Source organism: Sceloporus occidentalis, unplaced genomic scaffold (genome assembly GCF_023333645.1).
Source record: "Sceloporus occidentalis isolate IW3139 unplaced genomic scaffold, rSceOcc1.0.p SCAF_6, whole genome shotgun sequence".
NCBI classification, from domain to species: Eukaryota; Metazoa; Chordata; class Lepidosauria; order Squamata; family Phrynosomatidae; genus Sceloporus; species Sceloporus occidentalis.
Genome location: NW_028316986.1, coordinates 60,544,047 through 60,565,090, shown reverse-complemented (window position 1 = coordinate 60,565,090; position 21,044 = coordinate 60,544,047). Strand labels below are relative to the sequence as shown.

General features: G+C 41.1%; 1 protein-coding gene across 1 annotated transcript; it reads right to left on the bottom strand.

The window, feature by feature from the left end:
- Positions 1 to 2,066: 2,066 nt before the first annotated feature.
- HNRNPU (heterogeneous nuclear ribonucleoprotein U) lies at positions 2,067 to 17,019 on the bottom strand. The gene is made up of 14 exons (XM_089529801.1): positions 16,145 to 17,019; positions 14,483 to 14,591; positions 14,310 to 14,383; positions 10,832 to 10,971; positions 9,804 to 9,903; positions 8,996 to 9,108; positions 8,504 to 8,767; positions 7,574 to 7,693; positions 6,851 to 6,979; positions 6,352 to 6,520; positions 5,656 to 5,901; positions 4,905 to 5,104; positions 3,747 to 3,818; positions 2,067 to 2,888 (listed from the first exon to the last, which is right to left on the bottom strand). The coding sequence occupies exons 1-14, from the start codon at positions 16,863 to 16,865 to the stop codon at positions 2,835 to 2,837; spliced, it is 2,511 nt and encodes an 836-aa protein (XP_089385927.1). The 5' UTR covers positions 16,866 to 17,019; the 3' UTR covers positions 2,067 to 2,834.
- Between the last annotated feature and the right edge of the window lie 4,025 nt (positions 17,020 to 21,044).

Below are 21,044 nucleotides of genomic sequence, written 5' to 3'. Positions count from 1 at the left end.
CCATTTGGTGACCCTGGGCAAGTCAAACTCTGAAAAATCTTACCAAGAAAATCCTGTGATAGGGTTGCCAGATGTCAGAAATGACTTGAAGGCACATAAGACCAAAATGCATCATTTAAATATCACCTATAGAAGTAATTTGAGGTTTGCCTAACTCATTCTATGCTGGGAAGACTCACACTGCCATCAGGAAAATACTAATAGAAACAAATGTGAAGGATAAAAAGTTATTAAAATTAAACGTATATTTGACCTCTCAAGAATTAGCAAAACCTCTTAGTGTGCAAATTTCCTCCTTCATGCCAGATCTGACCAGCCACACCAACTTGCTGTTCAATCAGGTTCCTGCAGGAAGCCTGGCAGGACAAGAATCCTTTCCATTTGGAGCAGATCAGAATGGAAAAATACACAAGATGCCTAAATTACACTAATTGAAAATAAGGCCAGTATGTCTAAACTACACCAGTGGAAAGTTGCGGGGCAATGAAGGCTGGAAAACACTGCAAAGATGGGGCAGGGAGGGCAGCAAACAAAGCTATGTCTTTCATAAGATGCAACTATTTTGTGCAGCTCCAAAGTTGCCACTGCTTTGAAAGGCTCCATTCTCCCTGCCACCATGGCCTGCTTGAAAAAGTAGCTTACACCAACACAATAGAGCCATATGCCAACCTCACACTAAGAGGGCTCCCAATAGTTGGAACCAGTTAAAACCTGTGAGTACTGTGCCTCTTTGAGAACCTAGAAAAATGTTACGTTTTTGTTAGTGCATAATCACTCATAATCTGCTTTTGAATAATCAAAACACCAAGTGAGGAACCAGTTTTCCCAGATGTTGCAGACATCAGCTCCCCAAAGTCTCAACCAGTACAGCCAATGCTAATGGATTATGGGAACTTCAGCTCAAATGTCCTGCTTTGCGCTCAAAATACAGTGGGATTGTACCCACTACCTACTGCTCAACTAAGACTTAAGTGTGTGCCTTCAAGTTACCACTAAGTTACAGCAACCCCATCATTTTCATAGGGTTTTCTTAGGCAATGTGGTTTTGCCAACTCTGCAACTACCCATATCTTATATCTGTAAAGAACCCAACCTGCCACATCAGCAGTGACCAACTGCATGGTGGGGTCACTCACAGTAAAATCTGAACACCGGTTTTCCTCTGCAGTCCCTCAGAAAGGCAACCATGAGTAAAATCAATGTTACCAATTTGAGACAGAATGCAGAGAAAACAGGTATTCAGAGTTTCTATGGGTAGAGTTTCTAGCAGAGCTCTGTGATACAGTGCTGCACCCCTTTTGGAACTGCAGTCCACACATCTCAGTCTAGTGGTTTTCCACATCCCAACCCAGAAGCAACCAACAATGATTTCTGAGTTGAAGAGCAAAAAAGTAACAGGTCTACAAGTGCCAACTTGCCAGTTGGCACCCCTTAAAGTTGTAACTGAGGTTCTGATGCAAGCCATTTTGGCCCATTCACAGTGCAATAGGCTGACCCCCATTAATTTCAGCTTTAGTATGCAGCCATCCATACAAGGTTGCTGGAATACTAATTGATAAGTATATTTGCATCAAGTTTTGTACAATAAAATAAATTTACTTCATTTGGATAAGGCTCGCTGTGTTCTTGGGAAGGTAGAAAGCATACAGTTCCAGATTGGACATTGCTAACACACTGAACCAACTTTCTGTTGTGTGAAAATATGTATGTTAGGTATATACACACCTTGGTGTATCTGTATTTCCTGCCTCAGAAATTAAGGGATTTAGACCAATGTGGTGAGAATCCCAGAACAAAGAGTAAAATGATTTTATTTTATTGCAAACAAACGGCTAAAGTTAATTTCTCCACCTACTTTCTTTAGAGAAGTAAATCAGCAGGCTAAGGAGACACACCCATCTGAGAACTAACATGATTAAAAATTAGATATAAAATGGGTGAATCACATTTTCATTTGTTTACAAAATGGTGGTTTACTACTACAAGCACACTAAATACACAGTATTTGTGGGGAAAGGGTTACAGACACACAGCTAACTTCATATAGATCCCATTAGACAACTGGATTTACAACAAGTTTGTTTAATAAGAAATGGGCAGAGCCAGCTTTTTCAGAATCAAAATGCAGAACAAATGGAAAAAGTTGATGGTGTGTACCTTCACAAGTTGAGCCTCTACAGACAAATGCAACCAGGTTTTACGTGCACTCCACCTTCACTATTTAGCTTTAGGTTTGCTTTGCCCCCTCAAAAACCATTTGCCAAATTAAAAAAAACAAAAATACACCCTAGTTTATTGCCAAAAACTATTCCGATTTCTTTCCCTCTTCCATACCTAGAAACTGCATAGAGAGGATGGAGTGGAAGATGGAGTGTAATGAGCATTATTTACACAGTATTAATATTAATGGGGGGGCTACAAAAAGCCTGGTTGCTAACTGTACTGTGTTGATGACTCTCGACTGTTTCTTAGAAATTTGGAAGGGGAGGAGAAAAAAGAGAAAAGAAAACCTTTAATAAGAGGACACCAGATACAAAGCAACATTTTACTTTTGTTGTGGTAAAAAAAATCACATTTTACAGATAAAATGTAGAACCCTGAAATACTGACACATTCTCTTATCGTGCACAACGCTGAGGTTCTCTTAAGATTCACTTTAAAACTGCAATTAAAAATGTACAAAAAAAAAAATCAAAACCCACAAAGCTTCTAAAAAAGGAACCTGCAGGCACTTCCTCTTGTGGAATGTTTAAAAAGTTAGCCTACTAAAGAAAACAGTCGATTTCTTGTGAAGGTTTTGAAGAAATATGGATCAGTTCATTTTATTTGGGAATTCAATAGTATCCTTGGTGAAAATGCTGACTCCATGGCTTCTGACCCCAGAATTGCTACAAAAGAACAAAGATAAAGGTAGTTAATACAGTGTAAAACACCATGGAAAACTGTTAATACAGAAGGGATTACAAAGTGCTTCTCATGAATGCAACAAGGGCTAATACACTACATGTTACATCTAGTTATGTGAACAACTATAGTTAGGATCCAATGTGGTAAATTCTTAAACAGAATCAGGATAAGCAGTGGTCTTCATTGCCAATTACCCCACTGCAAAAACTCTGCTCTAGAGGGGTGGCAAATCCTTCAAAGATCTCCTTCCAACCTGTGCCAAGGGATACTTGGAGAGGGGAAAACAGTACAGTAGACTCTCCCTATCCACTGCCTTGAGATTCATAGTTTCAATTATTCACGAGGTCAAGGCTGTTAATGTGGCCGTTCCTCCTCGCTTTCCCTGTGTGATCTCTCCTTGGGAAGCCCAGGGAGAGGAAGGCAGGAGGTGTCTTGTCCCTGACGCTTCTCCAGGATCCTTTCCTTGGGTTTCCCAAGGAGAAGGGGCAGGGAGGCAATTAAAGGGACAGGAGAGTGGAACAAAGGAGCGTGCAATGCTGCTCCTCTTCCCCCGCTCACCCTTCCCGTTAACTGGCTTCTAAGTGGGGGATGGAATTATTCGCGATTTTCCCCTATTCACGGGGGTCTAATTCCCCTAATCCTTGCAAATATGGAGGGAGGACTATATTGTTCTTTGTTTCTGCAGTATTGATACTGGATATAAGTTTTATATTATATACTTTAAAACTTTTATACACTTGTGTGAGGATTTACTTGAATATACTGCAAAAACACTGCCAACCAACAAGACATGCTTGAGATTATTTCTGACTTCCTACAAATTGAAAAAGGTTACTTACACCCTGCTGCCACTGGTTGTAGCCCTGAGATTGGTTTTTGTAGCCACGATTGTTTCCCCTTCCTCTGAAGTTCTACAACAGAAACCCAAAAGATTCCTTGTTAAGCATTTGGCCAAATGCTGGTTCAAAACATATCCATGGCACTATCTATACAGTGACAAATTACTCAGTTCATTGGTGGAGTCTATTTCACTAATCTGCCAACTATTGAAAGTCAATAGCTGGTGTTTACATCCAATGGCCAAGCCATCATTCAAACAGAAGAATCTAAACTGTACAAAGTAAAACCCATTTCCCTCAAAACTTCTTGCTAAAATGACTTATTAGTTTTAATGTTCCTGATCTCATCCAATCTTAGAAGTGAAGCAGGCCAGCTCTGGTTAATGGGAGATTACGAATGACCAGATGCTGTATGCTATTATTTCAGAGAAACAAACTGGCAAAACCTGGGTGTTCCTTGCCTAAGAAAACCTTACCGACTACAGGTTGCCTAAGTCTACAGGCAACATAAAGGGGCAATTCACACATGGTAAATTCACACACACACAGTTCCTGAGTGACAAAGAGGTTAGAGAAAACAATCATCCATGTGAAAGAATTAAACACTGACAGACTGCATGTAAAATTCAAACAGGCCATGTATCACGTGTACAAGATTCTAGAATTCCATTATTTACTTCAGTGCAAGTAGGCATGAATAACTTTGGAAAGTTTGGGGCCAATTTTTAACCTCTACAACATTTTGCAGTTTGCATTAGGCATAGAAATCCCCTCCCTAAATCAAAACAGAAATTAGAGGACATCTATTTCTCGTTCTTTTTCAAGATGGGGAGTTTTACAGTCCTACAATCTCAACATGTTCAGAATTATCATCTGGGAATCTTTACTGGCAGGCAAATAATTGGGGGAGGGGATTCCAATGGGGTTTCTGTGCAGCCCACACTTTAGCGACAATGATCCTAATTTTGTACCACTGCTGTTGCTAAACAGATTCAGTAGAAAACAGGCAACCTCGTAAGACTAACGAAACAATAATTCAAAGTATCTAATCAACATGTTTCAGTTTACAGTGCTGTTTTCATACCAGGATTACTTGCTATAAAACAGAACAAAAAGTCAATATTCAGACAGAAATGTGATGGCAACAGTAATATATACCTGGTTGTAATTCCCTCTGTTAGGCATCCCACCTCTGTTGTAATTTCCTCTGTTTGTATAACCACCACCACCACCACCACCTCTGGCTGGAAAAACAGGTCCACGAGGATATGGATAACCTATTGCTCCACCACTGCCACCTCCTCCACGCTGGGGCATGTTACCACCTCTTCTATTATATCCACCACGATTTCCAGGGACTGAAGAAAAATAAAGTTATTGCTGTTTTAATTAACCTTTAATTAACCTGGTCTCACTCATAAATCAGTGACCTTCCCTACTCACTCTGTGTCCAAGAACATTTTCTTTACTAAATGGTAAACAGCTAAATTCAAGTCATTTTTAAGGCAATGAAAAAGCCACATGCAACGGATCCCAAAACAGAGTTAAGAACTCAGTAAACAACAAGCCTGCAATGTACTTACCCTGCTGTGTAAACCTATTCAGCCAAACCCTCCCCTCCCCACAAGCTTTGGTTCAGGCATCAAATCTCACTTTTTACAACTGTTACAGCTATAATGCCCATTTCCTTTTTAAAACGGACTACCTCTTATCCAACAAAATTATGGCTTAAAACGTTACCTAATCAACACTCCACTGACTAGTTTTCTCCCCCTGGCTTGAAAGTTAAATATTTCCAATTATACTCTCAATATAGATCATTTTTGGGCAATAGGGATTTCAGACTCCTTGTTCCTTCCCCACAAAACTTGAAAATATGGAAGAGGCAAAGTTTAGCCAGCCAGTCTACCTCCTCCTCTGAAGTTGCCACGCATGTTAAATCCACCACGTCCTCTTTGTCCACCTCTGTTAAACTGGTTTTTACCACTTTTTTTATTACTTTTCTTTGAGCCAGTGTTCTGTTTTTTTTCTGGAGGAAGGGCTTTCTTGCTTTCTTCTTTGTATTGCTCCAGAAGCTTCTGGGCTTCCTCTTTCTGCAACTCTACGTAGATTATTTCATCAAAGCATTCTGACACCTCTGGCAGAGTAAAATTTCCTACAAGATAGAGAGTCCTGAATATTCAGTATTTACATCTAAACCCATCAGAATAAGCCAAAGTTCCTCTCCTATATAAAAGGAATGTAAGACAAGTAATCACTCAGGATAATTAAGAGCAAGATTCTTGAAGATATATTCTCCCTATCAAGTTGTAATGGGAACACATGTTTGGTGAACATGTTTAGCTTTCTTTTCTAGGGCACTTTATGCCAAGACAGCTTTGTGCATCTGCATGAAGCGTATCATGACTGAGTAGTGTTAAGGACTGCAGCAGAGGGAACACAATATAGTGTTGTCTTACAAAGTTACAGAAGTCTTCCAGTTTTTTTTTGTTTTAAAGAGGCATTAACTGTTTTAAGGCAAGAAATTTTGAATCTTTAGATTTTACATTATTCCTTTAAACAGATACTCAACATCCTAGAACACAGTATAGATTATGTTCCATGCCTTTCATTTTGAGCACTGCATGCTCTGGAAGATCTTTTCCCTCCACCTCTGCCTTCTTTTGTGTTCTTTGCTTGTAGTCTTCATCTTTTGGGCAAACAACAACTGCTTTGCGCTGGAAGCCTGCAAACAGGCACATTTTTCTCCTCTGCGCAGCTGCAGACACATTTGTCTGAAAAAAATGCAGTAACTTACTACACGTAGCTGTCATTGTTAGAGCTAAATTAAATTAGTGTGCTTAGATTTTCACCTCCACATGTATAATGCAATGAAGATTACAAGTTGAAGGAAGTTATGTACATGTTAGGCCCTAAATTCTAAGGTAACCATTCTCCCCAGTTTCAAGTATACTATGAACTATGAACTTGAGCAGAATTGCTATAATTTCAACTTTATTCCTCAAATACATATTGTATCCCCCATTAAACTTTATAATACCCATCCCTTATATAAACTGCAACTTAATTGTATTTTGTAAGACAATGAACTCTGGTCCCCATACCTGATCCAGAATGAAGTTCCGTTTCTTACGAGCTGCAATTTCAATGAACTTGCCAAGACATTGTGGCGCTCTCTGCAGCAGTGTGTTAAGTTTTCCAGTATCTGCCATCTGCCGCTTAAAACCTGCAACCTATTTAAAAGAAGTTATCCAGCATTCATTCCTATCATTCACCCTAGTTTTGATCAATAACATAATTTCTTTAAGTTCAAGAACTGTAAACTCCTAAAGTGAAGCTATTTTAGCCAACCTTGGTCTTAGAAGAGACCGACCTGCCCAGTTTAACCTGGCATTAAAAGATCAGCTCTTTTTCACATTCCTATAAGCATCTGTTGTAACATTCACCATGAACATAGCTTACTGTTGGAATTCCATACAGACTGTATCACCAGAACAGCCTAGAACTAATCAACCTGATAGTTTTAATTATCAGGCTGCTGTGTAACAACTGTAGTTTAACTGAATGATCAGAAGTGAAGTACAGTCTGAGTTCAAACAGAATCAATCCTTTAACCAACTTCATTAACAGCAGTTCAGATAATTTCTCTTTGGCAGTTCTAAGAGCCTATAACAGCCTTAAATTAAGCAGAAGTTGGTAACTTTTATTGATATGGATGTAAGATGGATCAAAATTTCCCAAATATACTGTAAGCCTGCAATGAACACTATGGCAAACACTACAGAATGAGGATGTAATGTTAACTTATTGCAGTAGTCAGGACATACCATCATTTTATCCATGATTGTATTTGTTCCAAGGATGTTGTACTTCCCAGGGTTTTCAGCTGCATGTTTGGTGACCCAAGTAGTCTTCCCAGCTCCAGGCAAGCCAATCATCATTACCACCTAAAGGGAATTAAGGCACAACAAGGACCTTTTAAAAAAACCTTTATACTGAAAATGTCAAGTAGACAAGAATGTGCTACATTTGTGTTACTTTTATAAGTGACTCAAACTGCAAGCCACATTTCGAGGTTGAACAAATACTATGGCAAGTTAGCATTCATCGTGGAGATGTAACATTTCTGGAAATTCTGAGGTAAAAGAAAACCAGAAATATAGAAAAATGGGGGAGGCAAAATTAGTAAGAGTACCTTCTTACTTTTATTGTTTTAAATGCATTATGGTATAACTTGGCCTGGCATAAAAGTATCATGATTAACATGATTCAGTTTATTTTTTTAGCTTTTATTTTTTGTAATAAATGATCTACAAGACTCTGAATGGTTAAGACCTGAATTGCAAGAAACTTAATTTTGTTCTGCCACTGGACAAGAAGCGGGCCAAGCAAACAACGAAACGGGGGAAAATAGAATGAAATTTATTTCTCTTCCAACTTTCCACATTACCAAGCTGACATGAAGCACTCATTCCCTAAAAATTGGGGGGGGGGGGGGGGGGGGGGACAAAACCAAAAACCTTTGCAGTGATAGGAGATACTGCAGATGGTTTTACCTAAATGTCCACCTAGCAGTTTTTAGAAATACGGCTGAAGGTATCTGAAATATTTTAATAATTCCAAAATAAAATATTCCAAGTGTTGTTGTTTTTTTTTTGGGGGGGGAGAGAATTCCCAATTTTTCTGTTTTTATTGTGGAGCTTCACATCTCTAATACTCAGATTAGCATACTTTATTATGAGTTGATCAATACTTACTTCACACTCCTTCTTCTGTTCTGGCCCCTTCGGTCCCCTAAATCTATCTTCGAGGGGCACATTCTGGATAAAAGTATACCCCTCTGGTATGGGGAAGTAGGGCTCATCTTTCTGGCCAAAATTGAATTCAACTGCACAGTTATGGCAGAGAACATGTGGGAAAAGAGGTCTTCCAGAAAGAACTTCCTTACTGATCTTGAAAGCAACTCCAAGTTCTTGTCCATTCTTTGAGTAAGAGAGTTCCACTTCATCACCATCAAAATTCTGTAACAGAAATCTGTTTTGTACTAACATAATAACACTTAGGCAATTCACATATCAGAAACAAATCCTGAAGACTAGATCTGTTATGGCAATTTAAAGACTTATAGTTTGAGAATCAAGCAAAGGTGACAATATAATGCGATGGCTGTTTTACCACTAAAACTGAAGGCGTAAAAAAGTTAGTATTAAAATTTCACAACCCAAATAAGAAAATAAATGAAGACTTACAGCAAAACATCCGATTACATCATTTTCATCGAATTTCTCACCAAAATCTTCCATCTCACAGTTGCACGCTTTTATTCCTTTCAGGGAGTATCCGTAAGAAAATTCTTCTTCACCTGATAAACATTAACAGTTGATTGTTCAAACTGAAAGTACACTGAAGCTTGTGTGGCACACTATTCCATTTACCCACGTATTCTCAGTACTCTAGCATAGTGGGCACACTAGCAAATTGACAAAGAAAGAGTAAAGAATACACATGTGGGACTTCAGCAAACAACTGTTTCCTCCCCCAATCAATCGATGTTAGTCCCATTACCTCCTTCCAGTTCAGATGGGTTGTTCCTGCATGACTGCAGCGTTTGACCCACTGTGCTTCAGTTAGCCACACAAAGCTAACATTGCTTCTAGTACCTATGCCACCCATGTTTCCTTGAGCTGGGCTCCTCAAACAGGTGAAAATGTGAGATTAAAGGCAATATGACAATGGTGAGAATCACTTAAATCTCTAAAAAATATTTCTTAAAGAATCGGTGACCGTTCCAAGAAACTTTTTTCTCCATATACAACTGCATTCTTATGCAGACACTTAACCCATGAATATATACATATATAGATATTCTAAAAGGGCTAATTTTAACTGATCAGTTACTTTATATGAACTGCTTCTCTCTTAATGACAACAGTCATCCAGAAAGCAAGAGCAGTTGTTTGAAAAATTAACCACAGAAAATCACAATCTCATATTTTGTTTGTTATGCATCCAGAGCTGGATCCACCACTTTCATAGGAAGAAAAAAACACTCCTTACCCAGCAACATCCCACTTGTGTTCAGTGACCAGCCAACTCTCACTTCATGTATATCAATATCTTTTGTATAGAGATGCTTGACAGGTATCTTTTCAGTTACCTATTATTCAAAAATATTTTTAGCAGTAGGCACAGCTATAGCAATAAAATGCAAGTCTTGCAATAGTTTTAAGCAACTACTGTTTGTAAAAACCAAGCTTGGCTGTAAAGATTAAAAGGTGAATTGATTTCCTATATCAGAAGAACCGGATCACAAGTGAGACGGGCAAGAAAACGTGAGTTGGTTTGATTCCAGAAACAGCCATGTCCTTCCCAGTACAGTAAATTTTATTCACCTCTGAGATCCTTAAAGCCTCTTAGGCCTACAGATGACTCCATTTTTTTTAACACAGGAGGTGTTCTTCTGGCAACATAAGGATCCAAAACAAAATGTTTTCTACAGTAACATATATGTTATATATGTTCACCGCCTTGGGTCCGAGTTTGAGAGAAAGGCAGGATAAAAATAAAAGAAATAAACAACACATTTTACTCAGGAATCTTATTCAGGAATATTAACAATTATTTTATGACTACCTGAAAGATTTACAAAACTCAAACAAGACATCAGTTCTTTAAGCATTTAAGTAACTTCCTAATAATCAGCCTTCTTACATATAGCAATAGCAAGTACATTTCTATACCACTTATCAGTGCACTTAAGCACTCCCTAAGAGGTTTACAAAATGTAAATTAATTGCCCCCAACAATCTGGGTACTCATTTTAGCGACCTCAGGAGGATGCAAGCCTGAGTCGAGCTTGAGCCCTTTTGCTGGTATTGAACTCACAACCTTATGGTATGTGAGTGGCTGTAGTACAGGCATTTAGCCAGTGCGACACCAATATATTAATCAGATGCTATGAAACTTCTACTCTATACTGAAAGTAATACTTTCTAGTCTACTATAATATTTGGAAACTGTTTTTCACCATCAACTTTCAAAGACACACCTGGGGAACTACTACAGCCATTAAAGCCATGGCTTACCTTCATCTCAAAACAGACTTTTCCTTTGGAAACTCCATAGGATGCTCTCCCTCCAGCCCAAAGAAAGGCAAAACTCTCCATAGTCAATGAGGAAGCACTAAAACGGTCTCTTGAAATTTTAAAGTGTAGATCACAGTTGTCTGTTGGAAAAAAAGAGATGAAACCTCCACTGTTGAAGCCTGCTCCAATACATTCTTTACTACAAAAATAGGGAGCATCTATAAGAACTAGGTATACATATATATTTACACTGTTTTAACCTGAGAGAACACCTCTCTAGGAATCGCTAGGTCCTCCAGTGCAAACTCTGTGGTCAGACACTGACCATAGAATAGCACTGGAGGAGTTAGATGCCTAGTGGAGTGTTCTCTCTAGCTTCTTCAGTGTGACTTTTGGTTAAAATTGATCAAAGAGTTGCGCTGGAGGAACTAGCTATTCCTAGAAATAACATATTAATAAAATCCATGAATAATCAAATCTGCAAAAATCAAAGCCACAAATGTGGAGGGATGAATGCACTTGCCTAGAATTATTTTTGTTTGTAAGTGGAAATGCTTTAAATATACTAGACAGAAAACATTGATTGGGGTATAAGGTAGATCTGTATGCAACTCTTGCTAGCCACCTCTACCGTAAAATATGGTATGTGGTCAGATGCTCTGCAAAAAATCCACAAAATCATAAACTAGTGTGTAACATGCATCATATAATAATACACTGAAGCCTATGAAAGTTTTTCAAAATGAAGTGTCTTGGCACAAGCAGGTACCATACACTAAGAGCCTCTATGTCTGAGACATTATCGCTATATGTAAAAGTCCAGATAAAATTAATGATAAACATAGGACAAATCCTCTACTGAGGAACATTATGCTGTGGATAAGAAAAGTAAACTGTACCAGACTAGGAGCAGTAAATATCTCACTGGGTTTTTGAAAGCACCACCACACAATTGTTATTTGGCTTCTATTTGTAAAAAAAAAAAAAGTACACTCATCCCTCCATATTTGCCGCTTTGATTATTCACGGATTGGATTAATATGTTCACTCTCGGAATATCTAGGCCCATCTATAGTCAACTTTAACTAAAAGTTGCCCTGACAGACCTAGAGATCCCCAGAGAGAATACTCTACTAGGCCTTTGTAGTGCCTCCAGTGCAACTCTATGGTCAGTGTCTGGCAGATGTTGACCACAGAGTTGCACTGGAGGACCTAGAGATTCCTAGAGGTCTCTTCTAAGGTAAAAACATGGTGTTATTGTTATTTGCAGTTTTTCCATATTCACAGGGGTCTTGTGCCCCTAGTCCTAGCGAATATGGAGGGACAAATGTATTTTTCTCCCTTTCCTACCTTCTCCACTGACAAGAGGTTTCCTCAACCTGCAACAGTAGGCTTGAGTGCAGAGGGACAGTGAATCCATTCTGCGGGCAGGTGGACACTGCATATGAGTTTAAAACTAACAGTCTGGCATCTAACTTGTAAAGCTACTTTTTCCTGCTGTCTGGCAAATAAGCATTTAAGCATTCAGAAAAACCACTCCAAAGCCAACATGCCTTATTGCCAAGTGTGACTAAAAAAAAGAGCAGTTTCAACATGACATGGCGGGCATACTTCAAAGTAAACCTGAATGGGACTCCATGGGATTTATTTACCAACAACACACATAGGACTGAACTGCAAAATATTCTGGCAAACCAAAGGGATCTGTATGAGAAGACTTACAGTCAGATCCAATTGCAATGCAAATGTACTAGAACTAGACTGAAACTCAGAAAAACTTATTTAAGAACTTTTTCTGTCTCAATTCAGCCTGATGAATTTGCACTCAACTCCTTAAAATAACAAAGCCCAACTTTAAAAACTGAAAATACAGATTAATTAGACTTTTTTTGTTTTTTTGTTCAGTAACTGATGTATATCCCAATTCTCCTCCTTCCCATTTTATCCTCCTAACAAACTCCCTATGAGGGAAATCAAACTAAGAGTACATCTGCTATATAATCATCCAAGTGGGTTTCATGGTTTACTGAGGTTTTGACCTTCTTCTCAAGAGGTTTAAGTCTAGAATTCTAACTACAGCCTAAATAAATAACTTACTGCAGTGCTGATTCAATGAACATAGTTTAATAACTTTTACTATACCTCTTTCTAAAACCAGTATCTACTGCTTTCTATGGCTTTAACCAATAAAACTGAACTATACCACTCACCCCCTGTGCAAAGCAGTAACATTACATCTGCATACTGTGTGATGTAAAGCAGTGGAACTTTCCACTCCCACTTGCCCATTGAACTATCCCATTTTTAACAATGTTAAATAACATGGGATGACATATTTCCCCCTCTTCACACCTTGTATGTCCTCTTATTTTGGATTTAAGGCTATCGAATTAACTATATTTAAGCCCACATGAAAAGACTTTTTGACCAGACAGCAGAATCTGAAGCTTCAAATAAATATCCATGCCATCATAATAGCCAGCCGATTTGCTACATTGAAGTTTTATTTCATAGCATTGTCATCTGGGAAAAAATGTTTAAGGTTACTAAAGGCTTAAATTTTCATTTATATTGGCCTAAAATCCACTGTTAGTCCTAAGTAAGGCATACCTACTAAATCAACAGAAACTCAGAAAGTCAACTCTTATGCAAATTCCACCGATCAACACATCAAATCTATTTGGTAAAAACTGGATCTAGGGGCTTAACAGTATCCTATGGAGTTTTTGCTTCTTAAGCAGAATTCTAGCAAAAATTTCCATGTAAAGCTCTGAATTTAAAATCTTTGCATTATAGGGGAACCCTGCCAGTGAAGTTCCCTAGCAGTTGCGCAACTGTGGTGAGGAAAGGAATGACAAAATCTGTTGCTTCCAAACAATTTAGTTCTCCAACGCTTCCACCATTTCTTCAGAGCTACTGCAGCTGTGGCCTTTTCCGCCTTGCCTTCACTGGTGTAACACACCAAGAGAGTTCTGGCCATTGTGTCCTCACCCATTACCTGTAAGGCCCATTTAGTTCAAGGCAACCAACAACTTCCCAAACATGCTTTTTAACATCCTTCCTCTTCAATATGTTTGAATTCAACTAATTTTTGCTTTTCAAATATTTGTGAGGCAAGAACTGGAATCTATTTTACAAAACTCATCTTAGCCAACATATAGCATTACCCTATGACATTTAAAAAAATACAGGATGTTCTGCATTTAGAGCTTTAGGAACAGTACCAACTGAAAGTATGGTCTGACACTGTAAATCCCTGACCTTATGGTTTGCCTTTTGCACTACAGTTATGAACAGAGCTGTACGCTCTAATTTACTGTGATTAAAAATGGGCTAAGATACTGAAAGACCAATTAGATCAACTACAGCTGCAACTGTACCTCTGGTGTGGCAGTATCATAGGCTGCTGTTCCACACACCTCTGTAGTCTTACAGAAGCACATGGGGAGAGACAATAAGATATTATTTTTTTACTCACAAGTATCAAGGCAAACCACCGTGTCGTCAAAATGCTCGTCCTCTTCTTCCACGGGAGGCTGCGGAGATTTGGCCCTGGCCAACAGAGAGAGTCACTTGAATCCAACTCACCAACAGAATCTTTTCACAAAATATATATGTATCACAATAAAATCTGAACGCCAATCTCTTTACCTGCTGTATTTATTCTCTTCGATGTACTCAAAATAGCCTCGGCCGTGGTCCTCACGGGGCCTTTTCACACCTCTCTTTTTCTCACCCGGTTTTTGCTCAGTTTTAACTTCTTAATGTTTCCATAGGAAGAAAAACAGTGTATAAATTACAATACAGTCATTATTTACAAATTATCTTATATGAAACATATATACATACTTATGTGTGTCTCTCTTTGTGTGTGTATATATACACAAATATATATATACACTTGCATACACACACACAAACAGCGGACCCTTGTTATACGCTGGGGTTTGGTTCCAAGATCCCCCATGGATAACAAAATCTGTGGATGCTTAAGTCCCATTAAATATAATGATATAGCAAAATGGTGTCCCTTATAAAAAATGGAAACTCAAGGGTTGATATTTGAAATTTATACTTTTTTTTGAACATTTTAAAACTGTGTATGCTTGTATCTGTGTATAAGAAATCCGTGTATAAGAAGGGCTGACTGTGTGTGTGTGTGTATATATATATATATATATAGCCCTTGAGAGCAGTATTTCTGTTGATAGGTGTCTCTTATGTATATATATATATGTGTGTGTGTACACATATATAGTCCTTGAGAGCCTGTTGATAGGTGTCTCTAAGTTGCATTAAATATGTATGTGTGTGTATTGCCTCTGAGAGCAGTATTTGTTGATAGGTGTCTCTAAAACGTATTTTACACTGTATGTGTATATATGTATGTGTGTATATATATATATATATGTGTGTGTGTGTGTACACAAATATATATACTGTGTATTGAGAGCAGTATTTGTTGATAGGTGTCTCCAAATTGCATTTTATATATGTATGTGTGTGCATATAGGCATAAAATCTGTATGTATACACATATATAATAATACTAATAAAATTTATTTATATACTGCCTTTCAAAAACAAGTTAAAGCGGTTTACAAAATTACTAAGCAAACAATCAAAGAAAATAAAAACATTACAATCTAATGAAACCCATAATTAACCCTTTCCCAGTCCCTCGAGGGCAGTGTTTCTCTTGACAGGGGTCTCTACGTTGTATATTGTGTGTGTGTGTGTGTGTGTGTGTGTATATACAGTATATATATATACACACACACACACGCGCGCGCGCGCGCAATTGAGAGGAGCCCATCCACAGGAATCCTGCTCTCAGGGCAACATTGTAACTTGGGCTGCATCCGGACGGGAGGAATAAGCAAGGGCGGTTGGGTGCATCTTCGTGAGGGCCCTGGGGACGCGCAGCCTGCCGAAGCCTGTGCTCCGAGCTGAAGGCGCGGGCCTCCCCCGCCTCCTGCTGAGGCCTTTGAACTGGGGTGGGCGGAAGTGACGCAAGCGGCAGCGCCAACGTCCCTTCCTCGAGGTTCCACAGCGCGCCCCAGCGGCTCCTGCGCGGCGCCGCCCCCGCCCCGCCCTCCCCTCCGCTGGTGGCGCCAGGGCCCCTCCCTCCCTCCCCCCCCTCGGAAGCAGGCGCCGCGCGAGGCCTCCAGCCCCCTCCCTCCCTCCCCCTCCCCCTCCTCTGGGGAAAATTAAAGCTCTAAAATGGCGGCTGGCCCCGAAGCCTCGCCCCCGAAGCCTCCCGAGGCCCCAACCGCCGCCCATCCGGGCCCCAGGCACACTCGCACCACTCACCCCCGGGACGAGGGGCCCCTCCGGGCTTCTGCTGGGCGGGAGAGCTCTGCTTCCCGCCGGTCTGGGCCGAGGAGGCCGGGGCGGATGCGGAGGCCTCGGCGGAGGCGGCGCTTCCTCCTTTGGCGGGCGCTTCCTTGGAGGCCTGGGCTCCGTGGCCGTTAGCGTTGCCCCCGCCGCCGGCCGAGGAGGAGGCGGAGGGCGCGGCGGAGGCGGCGGGCGCCTCTTCCTCGTCGTCCTCGCCCTCCTGGAAGCCCTGGTCGTCTCCGTTCTCGTCGTCGTCCTCCTCCTCCTCCTCCTCGAGGTCTTCGGCGGCCTCCTTGCGGGCGGCCCCCGCGGCGCCCTCGCCGTTCTCCTCGCCCAGCTCCATGGCCTCCTCGTCCTCTTCGTCCTCCTCCTCGTCCCCGGGGCCGGCGCCGAAGTCGGCCTCCTCGTCATCGGCCTGGTCGGGGCCTCCGCCGGAAGCCGGGGACAGGAGCTGCTGTTGCGCCTGCTGCTGCTGCTGCTGCGCCTGCTGCTGCTCCGAGGCGGCCTCCGCCATCTCCTCTGCGGTGCCGTTCCCGGGCTCCCCGCCGCCCCCGCCGCCGGCCTCTTGGTCGAGCGCGGTCTGGAGGCGCTCCATCAGCTCGGCCTTGAGGCCCTTGTCGGAGAGGCGCCGCTTCTTCAGCTCCTCGCGGAGCTCCGACACCTTCAGCTTCTTCACGCTCACCGGCGAGCAGCTCATGGCGGCGGCGGCGACGACGACGAAGGCTCGATGCGGCGCGGTCGCGGTCTGGACGGAGCGCTGCGGCTGCAGAGAGAGAGAGAGGAAAATGGGACCCGCCTGGCGCCAAATCCTTCTTCTTCCACCAAGGCTCGCGAGGAGGAGGCAGGGACGGGCGCGCGCCGGGCGGGATCGAGCACGCAAGGCGACGCAGCACAGGCGGCGGCCCCGCCCCTCCGCGCGCCTTATATGGGTTCGCCCCGCCCCCTTTGCTCTAAGCCCTCGCTCGCGCTCCCTCTTCGCTCCCCTCCCCCGCCAGCGCTACCGTAATTACCAGCGTTACCGTAAATGCGCAGCGAACATTGCCAGGGTGCGCAGCAGAAGGCTTGACTCTCCTAGTCCCAGTGCAGGCATTCAAGTCTAAGCATATTTTATAAGTAAGAGGCCTCTTGTGACGGAAAAGGGGGTCCTGCAGCACTTTTGAGACCGAGGTCCAAGACACAATGCAGAAATAATCCAGTTCGAGACCGCTCTAACTGCCCAGGCTCAGTGCTAGGGAAACCTGGGAAACTGCAGCCTATTGTGGCACCAGAGCTCTCTGATAGAGAAGGCTCAGTCTCACACAAAACTACAGTTTCCCAGGATTCCCGAGCATTGAACCATGGAAATTAAAGCGGTCTCAAACTGGATTATTTCTGCAGTGTGGTTTTGGACTTAAGTGGAACAGTTCCCAGAATTCCCTTGCATTGAGCCAAGGCAGTTAAAGCCATCTCAAACAGGATGGCCCTCTGTCAATGGGGATGCTTTGACTGAGGTTTCCTGCATGGCAGAATGGGGTTGGACTGGACGGCCCTTGTTGCGGTCTCTTCCATCTAGGATTCTGTGATTCAGACTGGATTATTTCTGCAGTGTGCTTTGGACCTTAGTCTGAAAGGTGCTACAAGATCCCCTTTCCATACTGGTTTTCCAGACTAACACAGCCATGTCTTTGAATTCTATTGTTGTTGTTGTGTGCCTTTTAGACTTATTGCGACCCTAAGGCAAACCTATTGTGGGTTTTTCTTGGCAGGGTTTCTTTGCACACCTGGAAATAGGTTACATTCTAATATTTCTTAGGAGCGTTACTTTAGAATGGACTACAGACCAAATATCAACTAAATGCATCTGAGGAAGTAGATTTTAGCCAACAAAAGCTCCTGCTGCCACCTTCTTTCTTTCAGTGAGTCTCAAAGGTGCAACAAGATCTCTCTACAACTGATTCTACAGACACACGGCTATATCTTTGAATTATCAACTAAAGTGCAAGGCAAAGAGCTTGTATGGCCAAGAGGTCATCATGGTCTTGTTCTATAATAATAATAATAATAATAATAATAATAATAATAATAAAATTTTATTTCTATACCGCTATTCCAGCGATCACAGCGGTGTACTAAGAGGGAAGAAGGAACAGTAATGATTCTGGAGACTAGAGTTTGAATTCCTGGCTCAGCCACAGAAACCCACTGTCAGACCTTGGAAAAGTCCCACTCTCTCTGGCTCTGATGATGGCAGTACCAAACCCTTCTGAACAAATGTTGCCAAGAAAACCCAGTAACGGGCTTAAACTAAAAACAAAGACACACAATGACAACAAAGTGTAATGTACTGAAGCACATCACAGGGGAACAAGTAAGGGTTTCTTGATTCCCCTGCAGATCACATTCTCCTTTTACACCTATGCATTTTCTCTCTTAGCACACAGCTCAAAAAAGTATGGGGATTAAGATGCCAAACTACAATTCAGCCTGCAAGAATCTAGATTATTAAATATCCTGAAACAGTGTACAACCTTTTCAAAAATTGCACTTTGGGACTTCAACTTCTCATGTCTATTGTGTGCAGTCTGATGCTGTGCATCTAAAATGTTTAAATCCTTGCTGATTTCATTGGAAGATATGTATGTTTATGTATGCATAGGCAAGCACTGTTAAACATTCTTTCATCAAAAATAAGGAAAGAAAGCTATACAGAGAACAAGGCAAATAGTACAAGAAGCCAACACTGGGATACAAAATAAACCTTACATGGGCAGCCAGGGGAAAGGGCCCATGGTTTTAGATGTCTCTAAATGCACAATCTAAGATACGTAGGCGACACCATAATACTAGTGGAAAACACCATAGACTTGGAGCAATTACTAAGGAAAATTAAAGAAGAAAATGCAAAGGCAAGCCTGAACATAAAGAAAAAAATAATAATGACCATGGAAGATCTACATAAATTCAATCTAGATAATGAGTAAATTGAAATAGTTTAAGATTTCCCATTCATTGGATCAAATATTGACCAGAGCAGAGTAAGTAGTCAAGAAATCAGAAGAAGACAAGGAATTAGAAGGACGGCAATGAAAGAACTAGTTGAAATCCTAAAGTGGAAAGATATACAACAGTGTACTAAAGTTAGGACCGTCCAAGACACTGTATTCCCTATCAGTATGTACAGATATGAGAACTGGACAGTGAAGAAAGTGGATAAGAAGAAAGTATACTCATTTGAGATGTGGTGCTGGAAAAAAAGTGCTGAGAACACCATTAAAAAGACAAACAAATGGGTCCTTGAACAGATCAAGCCTGAACTCTCCCTGGAAACCAAGATGACTAAACAGGCTGTCATACTTTGGCCACATCATGAGAAGCCATGGTTCACTATAAAAGACAATGATGCTAGGAAAGGTGGATAGTGGTAGAAAGAGAGGAAGACCACATGCCAGGTTGATGGTCTCAATCAGGTAGATCATGGGCCTGAGTGTACAGGATTTAAACACAGCAAAGGAGGATAGGGATTTTTGGAGATGTCTCCTCCACAGGGTCGCCATGAGTTGGAATTGACTCAAGGACAGTTAAAAACAACAGTCCTGCTTTTGTATTTTCTTCATTAACTTGCAGAAGTAGTCATTTCAAGTCTTTTCTGTTTTGTGCAAGTAATATGGTGCCATCTGAACATCTTAAATTATTGACATTTCTTCCTCTAATGTTCATGCCTGCTTCTCCTGAGACTAATACTTCTTTCCATTTGACATGTTCTGCTTATACATTAAACAGTGGGATAAAATGCATGGTTCTGACCTCCTTGCCAATGGGGAACCATTCTGTTCCTCCATATTATGGAGAAATAGTAACCTCTCTTTCAGAGTATATGTTATGCATAGACATTGTGGCTCGCGGCCCATTTCTTTACAGTGAATAATATTTTCTCTTGATGTACATCCACTGTGCCTCATTAAATTGGGCTTAATTTGGTCTACTTACAACAGCCATTTCACAAGAAAACCATGCTGGTATGCTAGGTCACACAAACAGCAGCAGTTAGGATACAGAAGCATATTTGCCTCTGGGTCTGGAGGTTAAATGTATGTGTGTGTGTGTACACACATACAAACATATATTCCAATCCACAAAAAAGGAGACACAAAAGACTGCAGCAACTATAGGACTGCAGCAAAAGCAAAACCATGCTCAAAATTCTGCAGCACAGACTCCAATCATATATGGAGAGAGAAATCCCAAAGGTGCAAGCAACGTTCAAGAAAGGAAGAGGCACTAAGGATCATATTGCAAACACAGAATGGTTAATGGAGTGCACCAAAGAATTCCAGAAGATCAGCGTGTGCTTCATAGACTATAGCAAAGCCTTTGATTACATAGATCATGAAAAACTATAGAACACACTTAAAGACATGGGAGTGCCATTACATTTGATAGTCCTGATGAGAAATCTGTATTTTGGAGAAGAAGCTACTTGGAGAATATCTAGAAACAGAATAGTTCCCAATTGGCAAAGGGCTGCATTCTATCTGTTCAACCCGTATGCAGAAAATATACAAAGAGCAGGTCTAGACTCAGAAGGAGGAGTAAAGATAGGAGGAAGGAATAACAACAATCTTACTACTAGTAGTAGTGGAAAACATCACACTTGGAGCAATTACTAAGGAAGGTAAACGAAGAAAGTGCAAAGGCAAGCTTACTGCTGAACATAAACAAAAATAATGACTACAGAGAATCTAAATAAGTTTAGCCTAAGCAATGATGAAATCATAATAGTTAAAGAGTTCCTGTACCTTGGCTCAAACATTGACAACAGTGACTGCAGTCAGGAAATGCAAAGAAGAATAGGAATGGGAAGGGCAGCAGTGAAAGAACTAGTTATATCCTGAAGTAT